This window comes from Sorex fumeus, unplaced genomic scaffold (assembly GCF_029834395.1).
Source record: "Sorex fumeus unplaced genomic scaffold, SorFum_2.1 ptg000030l, whole genome shotgun sequence".
Lineage (NCBI taxonomy): Eukaryota > Metazoa > Chordata > Mammalia > Eulipotyphla > Soricidae > Sorex > Sorex fumeus.
Genome location: NW_026606087.1, coordinates 8,447,983 through 8,469,284, shown reverse-complemented (window position 1 = coordinate 8,469,284; position 21,302 = coordinate 8,447,983). Strand labels below are relative to the sequence as shown.

The 21,302-nt window shown below is 44.7% G+C and overlaps 1 protein-coding gene across 1 annotated transcript in view; it reads left to right on the top strand.

Annotated features, from left to right (window-relative positions):
- Window positions 1-367: 367 nt before the first annotated feature.
- Window positions 368-21,302, top strand: part of ZNF143 (zinc finger protein 143) — a 71,701-nt gene continuing 50,766 nt past the window's right edge. The window contains exons 1-4 of the mRNA XM_056116043.1: window positions 368-430; window positions 18,882-19,000; window positions 19,619-19,711; window positions 20,741-20,824. Of these exons, the coding sequence (XP_055972018.1) occupies window positions 18,889-19,000; window positions 19,619-19,711; window positions 20,741-20,824 (289 nt within the window). The 5' untranslated portion in view covers window positions 368-430; window positions 18,882-18,888. The remainder of the gene's footprint in view (window positions 431-18,881; window positions 19,001-19,618; window positions 19,712-20,740; window positions 20,825-21,302) is intronic.

Here is a 21,302-nt window from a genome sequence, read left to right as displayed (position 1 = left end):
CTAGTCACAAGGACCTGCCTCCCTCCCTCGCTGCAAAATGGCGCCTCCCGCTGGGGCCCCAGAATCGGCATAACGCACTGCTCTGTGCGGCGGTGTCAATCTGGAACGAGGCTTCCTGCGCACCAGTCACACGCGGGCGCCGGGAGTGGGCCGCGCGCGCGAGCCACTCAGGCGCCGGCCGGCGCTCCGGGCGCGGCTGACGTCACAGCGAGGGGCCGAGGACCAGGCGGTGTCTTTTCCGCGTCGCCTCGCTCGGAGCCAATGACGTGCAGGAAGCGTCCCGTGAGTGACGTCGAGGCAGCCCAATGAGGCCTGGGGGCGGGCCCCTCGCTCCAGCTATGCGGGTTGCGGGGCCCGGGGGCCGGGCGGCTGTTTCCTGTCCTGGTGCATGGTGGTCGGACGAAGGAATTGTTGGAAAATTTTCTCGGAGGTTCGTATATAAATGTGTTTTTACCCAGTGTGCATTATTCTCCGCCCGGCCGCCGCCCTCAGCGCGGCGGCGCGGGCCCACTCGGGCCCGGGCTCGGACTCGGACGGTGCCTAGCTTCGCCGCAGGCCTTGCCGATGCTACGGCCGGCCGCGGCAGCAGCGCTGGGCACCCGCGGAGTTTATTAATAACCCGCGGCCGCCACTCCGGGGCGGCGGAGCCTTTCTACTGAGGACGCCACCCTCCCCCCTCCCCCTCCCGCCTCCCCCCGCAGCCTGGGAGCGCCGTGCCCTGCCTGTACCCTCCGGGGACCGCCGAGGGGAGGGCTGAAGGAGGGGAGGGTGGAGCCCCCGGGAGTCTGGCGGCGCTGCTCCGCCTGACCTCGGCGCGGAGCGAGTCCCCAGGCGCCGCCGAGCGCAGCTCCCGGGGCCGGGCTGCTGGGCGCAGGGACTCCGCGCTAGGCCCCAGCTGGGGCGCCGGGCGGCGGGCTTGGCCCCGGGCCCGCCTGGGGACCCCACTTCCAGATTGCACCCAGGATTTCCTCCCACCTGCATCATGCACAAGTTCATTCCCACGCTTTTTATTTTTTAAAAGATTGTTGAGGCCTAATGTCGACTATTAAAAATTCTCAGTTTTATTGTACCTCCTTTTTTTTTTTAATCCCCCCCGCCCCTTAGTCGGTTAAAATGTTCATGAAAGGGTGTTGTAATTGCTTTGTAGCTTTTTGGGATGTGTACCAATTTTTAGTTTCTCTTTGCTTTCGCTTTTTCTTACTTTTCCTTTTTTTTTTTTTTTGAAGAATTCCCCCGCCCCCCTGCATTAACGGAGTTAATTAAGGGGAGAAAATAAGGGGAAAATACACCACTGCCAAAACCATTATTTAAATCAACTTCAGCCCTTGCTGCTTTGAAAGTGTCTAATAGAGCTGTATAATCAAAGGGGGAGGGAGGTTGTGAAAAATTGTAGATTCCATGTTGTGATCATTATTCTGAAATTTTACTAGAAGATGCGTGTGTCTTGCTTTTATTAAAAGTCTTATGGAGAGGGGGGTTGCGTTTACAAAAGTATGCACTATGTAATTTTTAAAAGTGTACTTTTAGGTGGTTAGTATAGAGACTGTCAGGATGCATGAATTAATTTTTTGTTTGTTTGGGGGCCATACCCAAAGTTGGGCAGGGCTTACTCCTGACTGCACCCAGGAATTACTCTTGGCGGTGCAGTGCAGAACCATATGGGATGCCGTGCTAGAGATCTAACCGAGTTTGGCCCTGTGCAAGAAAGTGCCCTGCCCTCTATTACTGCTCCTGGTTTTTCGACTGCTTTGGAAATTGTTAAGAGTGCTGTTTCTCCATTGCACCCGCCCCCTTCACTTTTTAAAAAATAGCTTTATTGCTCTCACACAACTTCAGCCTATTTAAAAGTGTATAATTTGGTGGGTTTAATATACTTAACAGTTGTGTAACTGTCACCCCAGTTTTAGAACATGTTCATTGCTTCAATAAGAATATGCACTAATAATTATTACCAGTTTACCCATATACACCACTACACCAGCCACTAGCCTATGAATTTTCCCTTTGTGAACATTCCATGTCAGTGCAGTTACATAGTATGTGGGGCTTCTGTGACTAACATCTTTTACTCAATATTTTCAAGGTTTGTGTATGTGCATTTTAACCGTGAATCTCTGTGTAATTATTTTTTTTTATAGCTGAGTTTCATTGTATGTTTCAGCCTATTGACATAATAACCATCTATTGTTGGATATTTGGGTTGTTTCCACCTTTTGTCTGTTATGCATAGTGCTGCTTTGAACATTTTGTTTTGAACATACTGCTTTGAACAGGTTTTTGTGTGGTCATATATTACTGCTTCTGTTGGGCAGTTACCTGAGGGTAACTGTATATATGGCAACTCTAAGAAACTTACAAACTGTTTTCTTCAGTCACTGCTCCAATTTACATCTCTTCTTTCCTTGCATGATTCCCAGTTCTCTGGGCCTTGCCAGCTTTCATTATTGATCTTTTTTGATGCTTGCTGCCATAGTGCGTGTGATGTCATATCACTTATGATTTTGGTTTGCATCTCTTAGTGACTGATGGTATTGAACATTTTCTCTGCTTATTGACCATATGTGTACTTTTCCTGGCAGGTGCGTCTATTAGGATTCCAGTACAATTTGAAAATTTAATTATTTTGGACTGGAAAGATAGTTATAGCAGCTAGGGTGCTTTGGTTCTGGAGCTACATCCGAAAGTGTTAAGGGATTAGTCCTGACTCTGCTCAGTCAGAGATCACTCCTGGAAAGCTCTGGAGGCCGGAAATGGTGCCAGGAATATAACCTACATTGGCCATGTGCAAGGCAAGCGTCCTTCCTTCTGTATTGTTGCTCTGGCACCAGTCTTTTAATTAATTACAAAAGTTCTTTATATAAAATTTCTTATCAGGTGTATGGTTTGTGATCTCAAAAAGTAACTCAGTGGTAGGGTGCATGCCTTGTGTATATGGGTTCAATTCCTGGCACTTCAAAAATAAAAACAACATACATGAAATGCAAGATACCCATAGTCCATGATTTGCAAAATGTTGTTTGTTGGAATATTACTGTGATGTTAAAATTAATTTCATGCTCTTCATGGAAAAGATCACCTACTTGGACTGATTAAAAAAAGTGACTCCATTTCAACTGTTGTTATTTATAGCATATATGTGATTTATGGTTATGTGAGGAGAACTTTCGGTACTGAAGCTTTCGTCATTATTTTTCTGGAGGGTGGAGGAGTGGGAGAAGTACTCTGCAGATCATATGGTACCCGGCCTCCTGCATCCCATTACTTAATTTTTGAGATTTTTACGTAGGCTTTGTTTCTATTTTAATCTGAGTAGATTTACTTAGTACTAAGGCTTTCTGTTCCTGGGTGTTGCTTCAGTACACGCTGTTTTTGTTTTGTGTGGGGGCCAGTGCTCCTGGGCTGTTCCTGACTCTGTGCTCAGGAGTCTCTTCTGGCGGTGCTTGGGGGACCATATTTGGTGCCAGGTATCTAATGGGACCTAATGATTTCCAAGTGCTTTAACCCCTGTCCTATTGTGCTTTCACCCCTGTCCTATTGATCTGGCCCTACAGCAGTGTCCCTTCCCCTCCCTGCTATTATCATTGGCATTTTGGGAGCTACACACTTTTGGTTCTGTTGCTCACCTGGGCTAGCACATCCTCCTACCCTCCAGAGTCACATGGTAGCTGCAATGCTTGTGTGTGCACATCTTATACTCTATTGTGGTAGGGAGTGGGGGTGGGGTTTCCACATAGCTGAAATATAACCTTCCTGGGGCGAGTGGGGAGGGGCACTCTGGGGTCTTAGCTCATGGTCTTAGGCTATGAGGCAGTTGCTTTTTACTGAGCCAACCTGAGTTGCTAAATTGAGTTGGGGGAGGAGGCCGGCCTATGGCCCCTATCAGCCAGGATTGCTTCTTCAGCCTAGTGCTGGGGTTGTGGGTTTGTTCCCAGCATTGCTTGGGGCTTTTTTATGCCTATATTCCAACCTTCTGAACCATCAATCTCCTTAGCCTTCCTAAGGTGATTTTTAAAAAAAAAAAAAATTTATCATTGCTTGTAATTTGCTTTTTAAGGGACAGCCTTAATGAGTTATTGTTTCTTTTTCTTTTTTCTTTTTTTGGGGGCTTTTTTTTTTCTTGAGTCACACCCAGCAATGCACAGGGGTTACTCCTGACTCTGCACTCAGGAATTACTCCTGGCGGTGCTCAGGGGACCATATGGGATGCTGGGATTCGAATCTGGGCCAGCCGTGTGCAAGGCAAAAGCCCTACCTGCTGTACTATTGCTCTAGCCCATGAGTTAGTGTTTCAGCCTTTAATGTATTATCAGTGCCAGGTAATGTAATGTCAGATGATATTTTGTTTGGTTTTTGGGCCACACCTCGTGGAAACTTAAGGATTTCTCTTTGGTAGTACTCTGGAGACCACTTGGTGCTGGAGATCGAACCAGGGTTTGTTCCTGGAGTGCCTTAGACCCTGCTGTACAATTTCTCTGGCCCATGATTCTGACTTAGGTTTTTTTGTGTTATGCCCCACCCAGAGGTGCTCATGGGCTACTCCTGGCTCTGTGCTGAGGAATCAGGAATCATTTCTGGAGGTGCTGGGGGAGCATTTGCAGGGCCAAAAATTGAACCAGGTTGTCAACATGCAAGGCAAGAGCTTTCCTCCCTGTTCTTTATCTTTTAAAGGTGAATTAGGGGCCAGAGCAGTAGTACAGCAGAGAAAGTGCTTGCCTTCTACACGGCTGACTCCATGTCTAGCCCCAGCCCCAGCATCCCATATGGTTCCCCGGGCCCACCAAGGTTGATCTTTGAACACACGGCCAGGAGTAAATTCTGAGCACTGCTGGGTGTGGCCCAAAAACCTAAGTAAATAAAGATGGAATTAGACTGCAAGATGTCTTGTTTCTTCATAGAACAAAGTTTTTGAAAAGTGATTTTATTACCTCTTTCCCATAAGTTGAATCCTATTTAAAAATTGTTATGCATTTGAGCCTTCCCCCCTCAAAAAAAAATTGGTGTGCAGTGAGAACTCTTAAATTGTTGTTTATTAATGTGTCGACACAGACATTTAAATCGAGTGCCAGACACATAGTACAGGAATAAGATGCTTGCCTTGCATATGGCTAACCCGGGTTTGATCCTGGAGCATAGAGCCAGTGGTCAGCCCTGAACACCACTGGTGACCCCAAACCAAAAAACACATTTAAGTCCTTTTTTTTTTAACAGACTTATTTATTTATTTGGACTTCCTCCTGGCTCTGTACTCAGCAATCACTTCTGGAAGGGGTTGAAGGACTGTATCTGGTACAGGGGTCAGCTGCATGCAAAGCAAGCGCCCTACACACTATACTATCACGGCAACTCCCAAACCTAGTTTCATACTTAATATTCCACTAACAAAACAAAACTGATGTTCTTAATTTTGACTAGGTATTATCTGAAAGGATTTGTTCAGTGGTTTATATATGTGAAATTTTAATCTTTACTACCAACTGAAATCAAATACTAGTTATTCCTGTTTTGCAGGTGAATCACTGAGATTTAGTGTAACTTGACCAACTTTTATGAGACACTTGAACAGATGATTGGGTCAAATGCCTCAACTAAGTTCAGTAAACTACCAGGAATTCACCTCTTTTATTATTTTTATGGTTTTGGTTTTTAGGCACTTGGTGATGCTCAGGGCTTAATCCTGTCTCTGCACTTGGGGATCACTCCTAAAGTTTTGGGGTACCATATGGGGTGCCGAGGAGCAAACTAAGGTTGTCTGTGTGCAATGCAAACACCTTCCCCAATGTATTTATCTCTTCAGCCCCCTTTAACTTTTGTAATTTTTGTTTGTTTGGGGGCCACATTCAGCAGTGCTCATGGGTTACTCCTGGCTCTACACTCTGGACCATGTGGGATGCTTTTAACTCATACAAAGTATTTGTTCAGAAAATACTTAGTACGCATAACCCAGACACTTACAAGGGCCCTGAGAATTCAAGGGTGAACAGAATAGAGGAGGGCTCTGCCATTTTGCAACTTAAAGAATTCACTTGGAAATTCTTGAGACCAGAGATTTAGTACTGGAGGTTGGGCACTTGCCTGGCACATGGTCGACCTGGATCTTATTCCCAGCACCCCATAGGGCCTCATGACCCCTGCCAGGAGTGATCCCAGAGTACAGAGCCTGGAGTAAGCCCTGAGCACTGCTACGCGTGACACAAAAACAAAAACGATTCTGGTGAGGGCATTGAAGATGACAGTTCTTTGCGAGAGTAAGGGGGGGGAGATGAGGCTGAACATTATGTGCAGAAGCAGTGTAGCTTTTTGGGAACTGGATATATCTATAAAAACTTGAGTACCACGGATGTTTAGATATAGATAGATAGATATAAAGCATTTGTTTTCTAAAATGTTAGTTTTCTTAAACATATTCCTGAGTGTCAGAATGCAAGGACCATGTCACTCAATGGGCTAAGCACATACACAGACCACACTCTGCCCCTGGCTCCACAGTGTCTCCCCATCATCCTTCCCCACTCCCCCATCCAGCACTGCAGTGAGTGATCCTAGGGAAGGAGCCTGGACTAGCCCCTGAGTACCCGAGGGTGTGGCCCACAAGTGTGTCCTGCACATATCCTCCCCAACCCCCCCCCCCCAATAAATAAATAATGGCAGGACCCCAGATAGCACAGAGGCTCAATACATGCTCTTAGTGACGGAGGCCTGGGTTTGTTCCATAGTACTGAAGCTAGAGGAATATGTGGCTAGAGCGATGGCACAGCGGTAGGGCATTTGCCTTGCATGCGGCCGACCTGGCAGACCCAAGTTTGATTCCTTTGCCCCTCTTGGAGAGCCCGGCAAGCTACTGAGAGTATCTTGCCCGCACGGCAAAGCCTGGCAAGCTATCCATATGTATTCAGTATGCCAAACACAGTAACAACAAAGTCTCAGATGGAGACGTTACTGGGCCCGCTCGAGCAAATCGATGAACGACGGGAGGACAGTGCTACAGTGCTACTGAAGCTGGAAGTAGTCCCTGAGCATTGCCAGATGTAGCACAAAACATTTTTGTTTGTTTTTCAGGCCATACCTGGATGTGCTTAGGGCTTATCATTTTCATCCAAAACTCTTATTTCTGGGGTTTAAGAATGCAATTCCACTTTTGTACCCTCAGCCCCGAAGTGAAAAGCTGTTAGGGCTTGTTATGTAGTTCAGTAACAGAGCTTATGCCTTATATCACGATCACGATCACGACCACCCTGTTGTTCGTCGATTGCCTCGAGCAGGTGCCAGTAACGTCTTCTTCGTCCTAGCCCTGAGATTTTTTTTTTTTTTAAAGTGCCATATTCAAGGCTTTTTCAGGGTTAGGAGAATGAGACCCATCATTGTTACTGGTATTTGGCATATTGGGTATACCATGCCTTATATACATGAGGAAATAGGTTCAGTTGCCACACTGAAAGGGGGAAAAGACTATAGATTAATTAAAATGTTGTTTGGGCTTTTATTATTATTTTTTTAAGATTTGATTTTTCTGTCAGAGGCAAGCAAGGGGTCTGAGCTCATGGCAGCCCTGACAGTGACCCTCTAGGCCTAGAAGAGGAGAAATCACGATATCACAGTCTTCCCGTTATTCATTGATTTGCTCAAGTGGGCCCAGTAACATCTCCATCGTGAGACTTGTTGTTACTGTGTTTGGCATATTGAGTACGTCACGGGTAGCTTGCCAGGCTCTGCCATGCGGGCGAAATACTCTCGGTAGCTTGCCGGGCTCTCCAAGAGGGGCGGAGGAATCGAACTCGGTTTGGCCATGTTGGCTGCATGCAAGGCAAACGCCCTACCCGCTGTGCTATTGCTCCAGCCCAGAAGAGGAGAAAAGCTCCTTACAAAGCTCCATAGGAGAGAGGCCTTTAAAATGTTTCTTTATGTTTTTATTTTCCAGGGGTGACCAGGGGGTGTTTTGGGCCACACCCAGAACTGCTTACTTGTCGGAATTCTCGACCTGTGTCTGTGCCAGGATTTAACTGGCTCCACTGCATGCAAAGCAAGCGCCTTAATCCCTATGCTATCTCTTTACCCTTGTTTGTTTTATTTTCCTCTATGAGTTATATCCAGCTATGCTCAGGGACCATTTCTAGCTTAGTTCTCAGTGTCACGTGTAGCAGGTGCTCGGGAACCATGTGCCAAGGATAAAATTCAGGCTCCATCCCTTTGAACCATCTTCAGTACCCAAACAAGCCTAACACCAACCCCCCCCCCCAAAAAAAAACCTGTTTGTTGTTGTTTTGGTTTGTGATCCACACCATAATTATACCCAGTGCTGAACTCAAATTAGTGTGGGATATTGGCCTTCAAACCTGGGACAGTGGTGTGTAGGGCAAGTTTATCCTGCCCATTGGAGTAGTGTTCCGGCCCCCTGAAAAACTTTTTATTTTTTTTTTTTACTTTTTTTTTCCCTTTATTTTATTTTATTTTTTTTACAGTTGTAGATTTACAATTTTTTGTGCTTGGGTTTCAATTATACAATGATCAGATACCCATCCCTCCACCAGTGCCCATTTTCCACCACCATGGATAATATCCCTCCCACCCCCATCCCCCCATCCCCCCTGTCTCTGTGGCAGGGCAATCCCCTGTGTTCTCTCTCTCCTTTGGGTGTTGTGGTCTGCAAAAGAGGCATTGAGTGGCAAACATGTTCAGTCCATAGTCTACTTTCGACATGCATCTCCCCTCCTGGGAGGATCCTCCAAACATCCTTTATTTGGTGCTCCCTTCTCTATCTGAACTGCCCTTTCCTCTAGGATACCCGACTGGCCTCTAAGTTATGGAGTAACCCTCCTGGTGCTGATCTCAGCTATTCTTGGGTATTAATCTCATACTTTGTTACTTTATATCCCCCAGATGAATGCAATCTTTCTATGTCTATCCCTCTCTTTCTGACTCATTTCGCTTAGCATGATACTTTCCATATTGTACCACTTGTATGTAAATTTCATGACTTCATCTCTGAAAAACTTTTTTTCAGTGGTTAAATTATATGTGTCTGGGGGCTGGAGCAATAGCACAGCGGGTAGGGAGTTTGCCTTACACGCAGCCAACATGGCCGATCCAGGTTCGATTCCCAGCATCCCATATGGTCCCCCGAGCACCGCCAGGAGTAATTCCTGAGTGCATGAGCCAGGAGTAACCCCTGAGCATCGCTGGGTGTGACCCAAAAAGCAAAAAAAAAAAAATTATATGTGTCTGGCATTTAATACGGAAAATAATATTTGTATTAAGAAAATTATAAGGAAAATTAAGTTGTTAGATCACGATCATCCTGTTGTTTGTCGATTGCCTCGAGCAGGCACCAGTAACGTCTCCTCCTTAGCCCTGAGACTTTAAAAGAGCCATATTCAATGCTCTTTCAGGATTAAGAATGAGACCCATCATTGTTACTAGTATTTGGCATATTGAGTACGAACGACACTGGAAGTTTGCCAGACTCTGCTCTGCAGGCAGGATACTTTCAGTAGCCTGCCAGGTTCTCCAAAGTAAGAATGAGGTAGTAAGATGTCACGCGGCCGCAAATGTGGCTGCGCGCTTCTGGCTGGGTTTTATAGTCTCTGGGTCTTGGCCGTTGGTGGGACCAACTTGGCGCCAGCGGCAGCTGGTGGGTGTGATGCCTACCTACTGGAAGATGGGAGATCTGGGTGAAGAAGGCCCAGTCCCGATCCGAGCAGTCTTGGAGATCTCAGCCCCTGGACCTGCATGCCTGGGTTCCTCTGCCAGTTCCTTCATGCATGAGGCTTGTACGGATGTGTGGAGAGTAGTCTCAGCATGGCTGTGTTGTTAGAAGGGTATTGAAAGTGATACTTGTTTCTTGGCCCCAGAGTAGAGGAGAAGGAAAAGAGGAGAAGGAAAAGAAATAGGGGAAGGGGAAAAGAGATAGATGAGAAGCAATAGGGGTAGAGGTCAAGGGGATTACATTGGTGGTGTTAAGGACCGATAGAGCTCAATACCCAAACCACAGACTCAACAACATTGAAATCATGAGACCCACATTTTAATAACTAGGCTTAGAAGATGCCTGTCAAGATGGGCTGGGGCTGGGGCGGGGGTAGGAGGGAACCTGGCAATATTGGTGGAAGGAAGTTGACATTGGTGACGGATTCGGTGATGGAATATTGCATGCCAAAAACCAATTATGAATAACTTAGTTATTCACGATGCTTTAATAAAATAAAATTGGGGGCAGTGATATGTGTGAAGATTAGCATCTTAGAAAACTAGAAGTTTTCAAAGCTGAGCTCCTGTTGAGCCAGGAGTACCCCCTGAATATCACCAGATGTGACCCAAAAACCAGAACAGAAGAAAAATATTCAAAGCCATAATTTTTTGTTGTTTTTGTCACATCTGGTGGTGCTCAGAGTTTATTACTCCTGGGTTTTGTGCTCAGGGATCATTCCTGGCAGTGCTCAGGGGAGTACATGCATTGCTGGGGATTGACCTGGGGGCGATTGGCCTGGAAGGCAAGTGCCTTAACCTCTCTGACCCCTAAAATGTTACTTTCACCCAGAATTCTTAAACTTTTTCTACTTTCAAACCTTTATCACTCAAAAAAATTTACCTGGCCTCAAATGCACAGGAATATAAAGTAGGTATATAAGTCAAGCATTTACTGATGGTAAACTATTAAGAAATTACTTAAAACAAAACTTTAAAGATTTTTTATGACCTGAATTTAGCTATATTACCCCAGCTTAAGAAACTCGAATTTACACTATTTAGATAGAAATGTTTCAAGAAGAAAACCATAGTTTAACACAGTTTGCAGTGTTAAACTATTGAGAATTAGTGTTTTCAATTTGTAGTCTATGTTACAGCATGCAATGAAATTTTTGATGTTATACAAAGCAAAATATAGGGAACTGGCAAATTATTGAGCTGGAAATAAAAGAGAGATGAGAAAAGAGATTGGAGAAAATTATTAAATTGGAAGCAAAAAAGAGACTGGAGAAAAGAGGGCATAAGGAGGTAATTTCAATAGTTAAGGTGTGAGGAGATGGAAGACAAGGCCTTTACAGGATAAGGATTATGGAGCTGGTAACCGCCCTACTGTATTGTAAAGTTAAGAATGAGGATTGGGACCTGTAGAGATAGTTCAATGGACTCCCTCTTGCTTTGCTTCCCCTTGCTTGCTTTGCCTTTCCTATCCTGGCACGGCCTGGTCCCCAAGGCACCCTGAGTATGGCTCAAAAACAAAACAGCAACAAAATATATAGAGGACGAAGTGGAGGTTTAGTAGGGCTTTTTTGTATTAGGGTTTGGGATCAGATTTAGTTTGGAAAACAATTCTAACTGCTAACAAAATGGTTTAAAAGCTGGGTCAGGGAATGGCACAGTGGCAAAATGCTAGTCTTGCAAGCATGAAGCTATGAGTTTGATCTCATACACCTCAGGCAAGTGTGTGCAGTCACCACAACTCAGGTGTGCAACCCCCAGAGAGCATTGCTGCTGAAAATGTGCAGGCAACATGGACAAGTGTGTGACCTCCAGCGAGTACTAGACTCTGCAAGAATTCCACAGCCGGCCAGTGTGATGCCTGGCAGACACTACGGCCAGGTGTGGAACTCCCTTGCAAGAGCCACCACTAAGCCTGTGTGTAACCTAGTAGAAGTAACAGCAAATGGAAGGGAAGGTGGAAAGAGATTGGAAAGCCTCTCGAACTTACATTGTTCTAGTTATATATATTTTAATTTATAACCACATAAAATTATACAGACACGCACATATATTTGGGTTTTAGGTCACCCCTGCCTGGAGGTACTCAGTACTGATTCCTGGCTTTCAGGGAGCACTCCTGGTTGGGTTTGGGGGGCCATTTGGGGTACTGGGGCTTGAACGTGGGTCTGCCTTGTGCAAGGCAAGCACCCTACCTGCTGTACTATCACTCTGACCCCTATTTTTAAAAATATGAATTTTTAATAGGATTGTTTATCTAGACTTAAAGAATGATAGAAAATTCAAAAAAGGGCTCATGAATGATCCCTGAGTGTAGAGCCAGGAGTAAGTTCTGAACACCACCAGGTATGCTCCCCCCGCCCCCCAAATGGAAGAAAATGCTTGCAGATCTTGTATCTGGTAAGGAATTCATATGCAGAATATTCATTAACTCTTATAATTTAAAAAACAATTTATAAGTTTATATATACAGTTATATAAATTTATATATACAATTTAAAAAGTAGCTCTTTTGTTTTAAATAGGCATGGACTCTAGATAGATAATTTTCCAAGAACATACACCAAAGGCCAAGAAGCCAGTGATGCTTAATTCATAATGTCTGTGGGAGATGTGTGACTCCCACCAGGAGGGTCTTCTCTGAACCCTCTCCTCACCCCCAGTATCTCATGTGAAAGTGGGGAGAAGGTGGTAGCCTCAAGAAAGTAGTTTACAGCTTCTCTCAACCCACCTCAGTCACATGGGAAAGTGCCTGCGGAAATCTAGGACTGAGTAAGTCAGCCAGGAGCACCTGCTTATTCCTCACCAGCCCGAGGTGTTTTCCCAACTACACCTGAATTCCATTTGGTCTGCCCAGTGTGGGAAATGATCCCTGCCACCCAATTTCTCAGGGAGCCGTGGAACGCAGACTAGGGCAAAGGATTGTTCTCTGCTGGAAAAGAAAGTCCTAAATTCTGCCCGGGCATTTCCTCACGGAAAAGAAGTTCAGAAGACGACTAATAGTGCTTAAAACAAATTTGGGGAAGAGAGGGAGAGAAAGATATGCGCTCAGGAGAGACCGCTGACTTTCTTCAGAGTGGAAAGTGCATAGTACACATCTCGGCCCATGTTCCAGCAGTAGACCATCTCCTCCCCTGGGATCCAGCCTTGCTTTGGACCTGGAATTCTGCATCTCAGTGGTTTTCCAGGTCTCCTCACATGGGTCCTTTGTCTCAAAGGACTGGTTCAGATTCCAAGCTGTTTTTCTGAGCGTATATTACCAACAGTCCCCTTCCCCCCATCCAATTCCCTTCTACCCACCTCAGTCACCTAAGAAAGTGCCTAGGACTGATGAAAGCCTGCGATGGACCCCTGCACAGTCAGACCTGGAGTCTCACAGCCCTAGGAGGCAGCTGTCAGTCTGCACCTGAAGCTCCTCTGTTCTGTAGCGTGGGACTGGGAGAAGGGAGACTTGGGAGTGATCCCTGCCACCTGATTTCTCAGCTGTGGACTCAGGCTGGAGCAAGGATTTGCTATTAGCAGGAAGGGAAAGTCCAATGTCTTTCAGGTCTGATGCTTTTCCTTCAAAGAAAAGAATTCCAGGAGGAGATGAATAGTCAAGTAAAATAAGCTTATTAGAAGAAATTCACTTTGCAAAGTGTGAAAGGAGAGAAAGGAAAACATGTTCAAGAGAGAACAAGGGCTTCTCCAAGTGGAAAAAGCCAGAACACCTCCCAAGCAGGAATGTGCGGGCTAGTTTCCCCAGAATGTGGAAATGCGTCCTAAAATAAGAACATACACATCTCAAGAGGAGATGCAGGCATGGGTGGCCTCATTCTCTGCCAAGTTATTTAGTTTCCCCAGGAGACTCCCCTCCCCCAACTCCCATCTGTTGCTAGGGTAGTTGCCATGAGGGAGAGCTTGGAGCAGTCAGTGGTCTTTTTGATATTCTTCACAGGCCTTTGTTCTAGCTGTGGAGTTTCTCCTTCCAGGGGGTCCAGCCACCTTTCAGGAAGCCATCCTTGCACCTGGCCAGAAATTCTGCATATCAGTGGTTTTTCAGGATCCTGAGAAGGGTCCTTTGTGTCAGGCCTTCATGCCTTCTGACTGGTTTAAGTTTTAAACAATGTTTTCCCAACATGTATTACCGGGCTCCCCTCTCATCCTGAGTACAACAGCATATAGTAAGTCATCATGGAATTGTAAACTGTCATTATTATTTCCTAGTTAGTGTACTAATAATGTTTTATTGAATTATCATTAGAAATTAGAATTTTACCAAGATTGCTGGAGGGTAGAACATTTAGAGGTGACTAGAGTAAGATTATAGGATAGAGTAACCACTTATTTTGACTTGCCCAAGACTGTCGTGGCTCTGTGTGTGTGTGTGTGTGTGTGTGTGTGTGTGTGTGTATGCATGCAGACAGGGGAATCTAACCCTGAACTCTCTCCCTTTGAGCCATCTTACCAGCCCCTGTTCTAGTTGAAAAAACTCCCCACCACGACCAGAATGAGGCTGGAGTTATAGCCCATGGATAAGACACCTGCCTTACATGTGGCTGACTAGAACCCTGGCACTTCGTTCGATCCTTTGAATATTACCAGGAATGATCCCTGAGCTCAGACCAAGAGCTGAAGGGACTGGAGAAATAGTACAGTGGGTCGGGTGCTTGCTTTGCACATGACTGACCTGGGTTCAATCTCTGGCATCCTATATGGTCTCCCTAGCCCACCAGGAATGATCCCTGAACCCAAAGCCATTGTTAACCCTGAGCAAGGCTATGTGTGGCCCATCCCCCCAAAAGGTGATGATATCCTGTAATCTAATAGGAGGGACAACCTAGAAGACTCAGGGGCATAAAGCCTTTTCCCCGCAACCCCACACCAAAAAATAAAACCCAAAGAAATTAAAACTATCAGGGCCAAAATTACAGTATAGTAGAGAGGGTGCTACCTTACACAGTGGCCAACCCCAGCATCCCATATGGTCCCTTGGACACAACCTGGAGTGATTCCTGAGTGCAGAGCCAGGAGCCAGGAATAAGCTGTGAACACTGCTGGGTGTGTCCCCAAAACAAAATAAAAGCAAGTGAAAGTGAATGTCCCCTGTTCCATAAACCTCTGCAGTATTGAACAAATTGAGATGCTTATCTACCTTTCCTGTGTGGGTGGAAGTGGGATTTCACATCCAGTGATACTTATGTTCTGGAAGTGCTCTTAGCTCTATGCTTAAGGGTTGTTTCAGGTGGTTCTCAGGAAAGTGCATTGCTTGCGGGGGGGTGGGGGGGTAGGCAAATGTAGGTCATGTAGGTCTTCTGCATGCAGCACATAGGCTCAACCCCATGAGCCTCTCTGGCATCTACTTTATTGGAAATACTATATTTTACCACATAGTCATCACCACAATGTAATTGTTGCACCCTATTTTGAAGTAATCTCAGCAGTTTTTGTGCCACACCTGGCAATGCTCAGGGGTTACTCTTGACTCTGTACTCAGGAATTATTCCTGGTGGTGCCCAGGGGATCATATGGAATGCTGGGGATTGAACCCAGGCTCAGCCGTATGTTTACCCTTCCTGCTGTACTATTGCTCTGTCCCTCCCCTCCCCACCCCTACTCCATACTGCCACAGTTGGGTTTTTTTTTTTTTAAGTTCCACATAATGGTTCCATCCTACTATTTTGCAAAAAAAAAAAAGGTATAAAGCATGCAACATTTATGCAGGGAAATTTGGTATTAGTAGGGTTCAGATGATAATACTGAACTATGTGGGGAAATGGATAAAAAAAAGATTTTGACAGAAACTAGCTATAATTGAATTTGAAAATGCTTATACTGTGCTGAGGTCATTAGATAAAAGTGGGATCTAGGAAGCTGATGTTATTCAAATGGGTGACAGGATCCTATTAATCTAATAGGAGGGACAACCTAGACGATGGCTCAGTGGCATAAAACCCTTTTCTATCAAGTGTCGGGCCACAACTTCAGGCCCTAATGCTGCTGTTTGTACTAAGTTGATCCTGAGTGTGAGCTAGAGTGAAGGAAGTAAGATACTATAAAAGGAGCAGAAATGAGTGAATATGACTGACAAATTTAAGAAGTGGAGTGGTTATTTTTGGTTTGATTAATATTGGTAAATAAAGAGAGATTCGAATTGCTGGGTGATTGAGTTTATTATGATGGTGGGAAAAATCGGAGATTTCTGTGGGAAACTATTGCGATGAAGGTTATAAAGGCCAGTAAGCAATTTGTCTATATAGGTCAGAAATCTTTAATAGAAAGAAAGATAAGTTTTAGAGGACTTATAAATTAAAGTGCTCTTTGAGACTGTGTTAATGGATATGATTAAGCAAGGGGAAAATTGCTTAGAATGAAAAATCAGAAACAGGATCAGAAGAGGTCGGAGGGGCTGTGGAGTGATAGCATAGCAGGTAGGGCATTTGCCTTGCATTCAACCGAAATTAAGTTAGAACCATGGTATACTAGCTACTGCTCTGTGCAGTCAACCAAATTGTTAGCTCTACTTTGACACATCGGCTGTTCAGTTAATATCAGACCACCTGCAAAGTTGACATACTTGATGATTAGACCTAGATATTCATGTCTAAATTTGTGTCTCACATTTCGTATGTGGGGGGCAGGAGACACACGGACACACCCTGCAATGCTCAGGGTTTATTATTGGCTCTGCACTCAGGAATTACTCCTGGTGGATTGAACCCAGGTCGGCTACGCGCAAGGCAAGTGCACTACTCACTGTACTATCGCTCTGGCCCCAGTCACTTTATTTTTCAATTATTTTGGAGGGAGGTTTGGACCATAGTCAGTGGAACTTGGGGTTTACTTCTGATTCTATACTTGGGATTCCCCTCAGCCAGTTGTATTAAAATAATTCTGTTTCTAAGTGGCCCTGGACTTTGACAAAGCCTTCAAGTTCCAATGGTTTTCTTATCCAAGTAGAATATTCTGCTGCCTATTTTAGTACAAACTTTTAAATTATTTTTTCCCTCTTAACTTTTATGTTGTTGGGGATGACTGGTGGTTGAACACACTTGATGATGGTGCTTGTACACTTTGGTTAGAATACCTTCTTCTGGCATTTTGCTTTGAGCTTATGTTTTATCTTTTTTAAAATTTTTTGTTTTTGTTTTGTTTTGGGGCCAAGTCGGCAATGCTTAGGGGTTATTCCTTGCTCTGCCCTCAGGAATTACCCTGATGGTACTTGGGGGACCATATGGGATACTGGGGATCAAACCCAGGTCTGCCACATGTAAGGCAAGCACCCTATCAGCTAGTCTATCTTTCCAGCCCTTTTCTTTCTTTATTTTGATTTGGGAGCCACATCAGACAGTGCTCAGGGCTTACTCCTGTCTCTGTGCTCAGGGCTTACTCCTGGTGAGGGTTGAGGGGCCAAACAGCATACTCTGTATTAAACCCAGGTAGGCTGTGTGTCAGGCAAGTGGCCTTCACACTGTACTATCTCTTAAGGTTTTTATGTTCATCTTGATATCTGATGAAAGGTTCCTTAATTCATACTATCTTTGATTTTGCATTTTTAATCCAACTACCCACTCTGTGTCTTTGGTTAGTGAGTTTAGGCCATTCACATGGAATGGTTTTTGATAAAATGGGGCTTTTTCTGTACAGCATTAATAAAAGAAATGTAGAGGAGAGAATATGGGCAGAAACTGTTGTGGTTGTGTAATAAGAAAATTTGAAATTAAGTGATCCGGGCAAGAGCACTAGTACAGCAGGTAGGGCATCCTATATGTACCCCGAGCACCGCCAGTAGTAATTCCTGAGTGTAGAGCCAGGAGTTACTCCTGAGCACTGCCAGATGTGGCTCTGAAACCAAATAAGAAAGAAATGAAGTGATCAGGATTAGTGCCATTGTAGTAAGAAGGAACAAAAATCTTGATGAAGGTAAGGAATAATGAAGTCATGGGGAAATGTTTCAGGCAGGAGTCAGTGTACTGGAACCTCTGAACACCCCATGTTTGTTCTGGAGCAAAGTGTGCGGCTGAATTGGAATGAATGTAAGAGCGTAGGGAATGAGTGACCTCATAGGCCATTGTAAGGACTTTTGACTTTACTCTGATAAGAAAGTTTTAACTAAATGTGATCTAAATGTTTCCCTTCCCGAAAAAGCGCACTGGGTCTGGGTCTGGGGATTAGCTCAGGGGTCAGGCACTTGCCTTGTCTGTGTGAGACCCTGGGTTCTATTCCCAGCACCTCCAAGAAAAAAGGGGGAAAGAAATGGCACTCTGGCTCCTGTGCTGCAGGACCAGGAGCAGGGCGATCCCAGAAGCAGGGAGACGTGGGAGGATACTGTTGAGCAATTTGCTAAGAGATGGCTGTGGTTTGACTCAGGGAAGTATGGGAAAGGTGCTCGTAAGTGACTATATGCAGGCTACATTTCTGAAGATTGAGCCACCAGGACCGCTTTTGCCCAAAGGATTCTAATTTGGGAAATCTGGGGCATGGCTCAAAACTTACAAGGTGAGACTTGTCTGCTTGCTCAATAGTTCACTGATGATTTATGACAAGTCTACCGTGGATGCTTGGGTTAGTACTTTTATGCTTCACATGAAATGAAATGTCAGTTTATTTTAAACACTATGGGGGCAAAGTCTTCCTTGCAGGCATGAGGCCCTGGGTTTGATCCTGGGCAGTACCCTGGATGCCAGGTGCGAAGCTGGCAGCACTAGCACTTGGGATCCATGGTGCCATGACCGAGTATGCAGTCTCCACTGCACTGCAGCCAAGTGTGCACAAGCACCACATTTTAAAACATACCCAGACTTAACTGTATGAGCACTGTGACCAAGTATATGCACCCCTGGCATTGTAGCAGTAAAAGAAGGGAAGGGGAAAAGGGGAAACTTTAATTTATAAACTTTGAAGTAATAAAGCAGTAAACTTAACAGTGCTTTGTGGTTCATAAGTATTATATTATTGAGCACTTAACTGCTCAGGAGTCATTCCTGCTGGTGCTCGGGGGACCTGGCAGTGCTAGGGATCAAGCCTGAGGCTCTTGCATGTAAAGCATGTGCTCCAAGCCATTTATTCGTGCTTCCTTCCTGATCTCCTTCTTTTTTGTCATAAAGTCTTTTTTAGCCAATTTAAGGTTCCAGTTAATATAGCATACATATTCTTTATGTCCCACACATCGCTCTGTGTTTCAAGTTCCTGTATTTTTCTTCAAGGTAGAAAATGTTGTTAGCCCAAATAAATCGAGATTCTCAGGGAATGACTGAGTTTCCTGGAGGAGGAATGGAGGCTCAACACGTTACCCTGTGCCTGACGGAGGCAGTGACTGTGGCAGGTGAGCGGTCCTGTTTGATGGATCATGCCATGTGGGGGGTGGCATTTGTCTCGGGAAAATGAAAACTTTCCAGCACTGTGTGTTTGCCTTTCCCCCATCCATCTAGAGGCAGTTCAAAGAAATGCCTTTCTATGAACATTTCTTGGTGTGGCCGCTGACGGAAGTAGGGCACAGAAATGTTCTTGTAAATACTAACAGAAACTCATTTGACTCTAAATTAAGCTGTCTTCCCTTTTTTGGCCTAACTTTATTAAGTGAATTTAAACAGCATGATTGTTTATCTAAAAAGAAAGAAAGAACATAGTTTATTAGTTTCGTCAGCATTTTATAGCACAGTGGGTAGGACGTTTGCCTTGCACGCGGCTGACCAGGGTTCGATTCCTCCATCCCTCTCAGAGAGCCCAGCAAGCTACCAAGAGTATCCCACCCACACAGCAGAGCCTGGCAAGCTCCCCGTGGCGTATTCAATATACCAAAAACAGTAACAAGTCTCACAATGGAGATGTTACTGGTACCCACTCCAGCAAATTGATGAACAACGGGAGGACAGTGCTATAGTGCTACAGTGGATTGTTTAACAGTATTCTACAGAAAATAACATTTTTTTTTTCACAATAGACGGTGACAATTTAGAAAACATGGAAGGTGTAAGCTTGCAAGCAGTGACACTTGCAGATGGTTCTACCGCTTACATACAACACAATTCTAAAGGTATGTACATACACAAACCCTTGCTTAATAGCAATAATCTATGTCCTTACTGTTGGAGTGCCTAGCAACTGTGTCCCTTCCCAGTTCCTCGTAAGGACTTTTTGTTGGCTATGATTACTATAAATAGTTTTAGTTTAATTTGAAGTTTTAAAAATAATTTAGGAGAGACTTGAAATCTTTGGAAGGCACTCTGGGCCATCAACATCAGTGAAGAAGAGAGGGAGTAAGGGGCAGAGTGCCAGACCTGTTCTTAATAAAACCTTTCTTCGTTGCTTAGTTAATATTTAATGTTTTTACAAAATATGCACAAGAGTGAAAAACATTTGTTCTTGCTTGAATAACTTTGTCTCAGAATCATTGTTTACTTTGCTAGCAGTTCTCAAACTTCTGTTTATCTAGAAACCTGCCTAGCACTTGTTTACATAGTGAAAGGATTTATGTAAGCCCGGAAGGATAAGAGTGGCAACTGGCCTCACAGACACTGACTTGTCTGTTCAGCGTCTTAGTTTCAGGGTTAAAGTCACTGTTCCTAAGTGACTCAACAAGCTAACAGAGGTTTGGTTGTGTAGGGCGCCATAATGAGCCACTCTTCCTCTTGAACTTGTTTAATTGAAAATTGGAGGGGAAGGGCTGGAGCAATAGCAATGCAGGTAGGGCATTTGCCCTGCATGCAGCGGACCCGGGTTCGATTCCCAGCATCCCATACGGTCCCCCGAGCACCGCCAGGGGTAATTCCTGAGTGCAGAGCCAGGAGTAACCTCTGTGCATCGCCGGGTGTGACCCAAAATAAAGCAAAAAAAAAAAAAAAAGAAAATTGGAAGGGCAGAAAGATGGCTGAGGGAGGATTTTCTGCTTTCTGTAGGATCACTGGATGTGTAATTGAATTGCCTCAGAACATTGAGGGAAGAATCAAGATGAACATGATCTTAAGTAGTGTATGTTCTTATAGTTGTTATCATTTTGAAATTGTACAGAGCTTATCAACATTTTTGCTTGAGCTTATTTGTTGACTTCAAATTTTTGTTCCAGATGGGAAGCTCATCGATGGCCAAGTCATTCAGCTGGAGGATGGTTCTGCTGCCTATGTTCAGCATGTACCCATACCGAAAAGTAGTAAGTATTTATTGCAGGCAGGTTCTCAAACTTCAGGATTTGCCTCCAGCTGCCTCTCTGCCTCCCTGAACTTTGTCCTGATCTCTAGTTGTTTTGAAAAGAGGGATAAGGTGCTTTCCTGGCATGTTCTTGACTTTGGTTTGATCCCCTGCACCACATATAGTCCCAGTGGAACGGACCATAATTCATTTTAAAACAATAGAAGAAGAAAGAAAAGAAACAGCAGAGCAGAAGAAGTCAAAGAGAGGATCTAGAGAAAACTTTAAGTTAAAAATTATGGAAATGATCCTGGAGATAAGTAGGCAACAGTCCTAAATGAGTATTACTGTTATGAGTTAGATCTCCAGATCTTTTCTCCCCTCCAGCCCCCTTTATTCCCCATAAATATCCCTGGCATGCATTCCTACAGCAAATAATGCTGATACCTTATTTGGTTTTGTTTTTGGGCCACCCCAGGGTGGGTAGAGCAAGCAGTGAC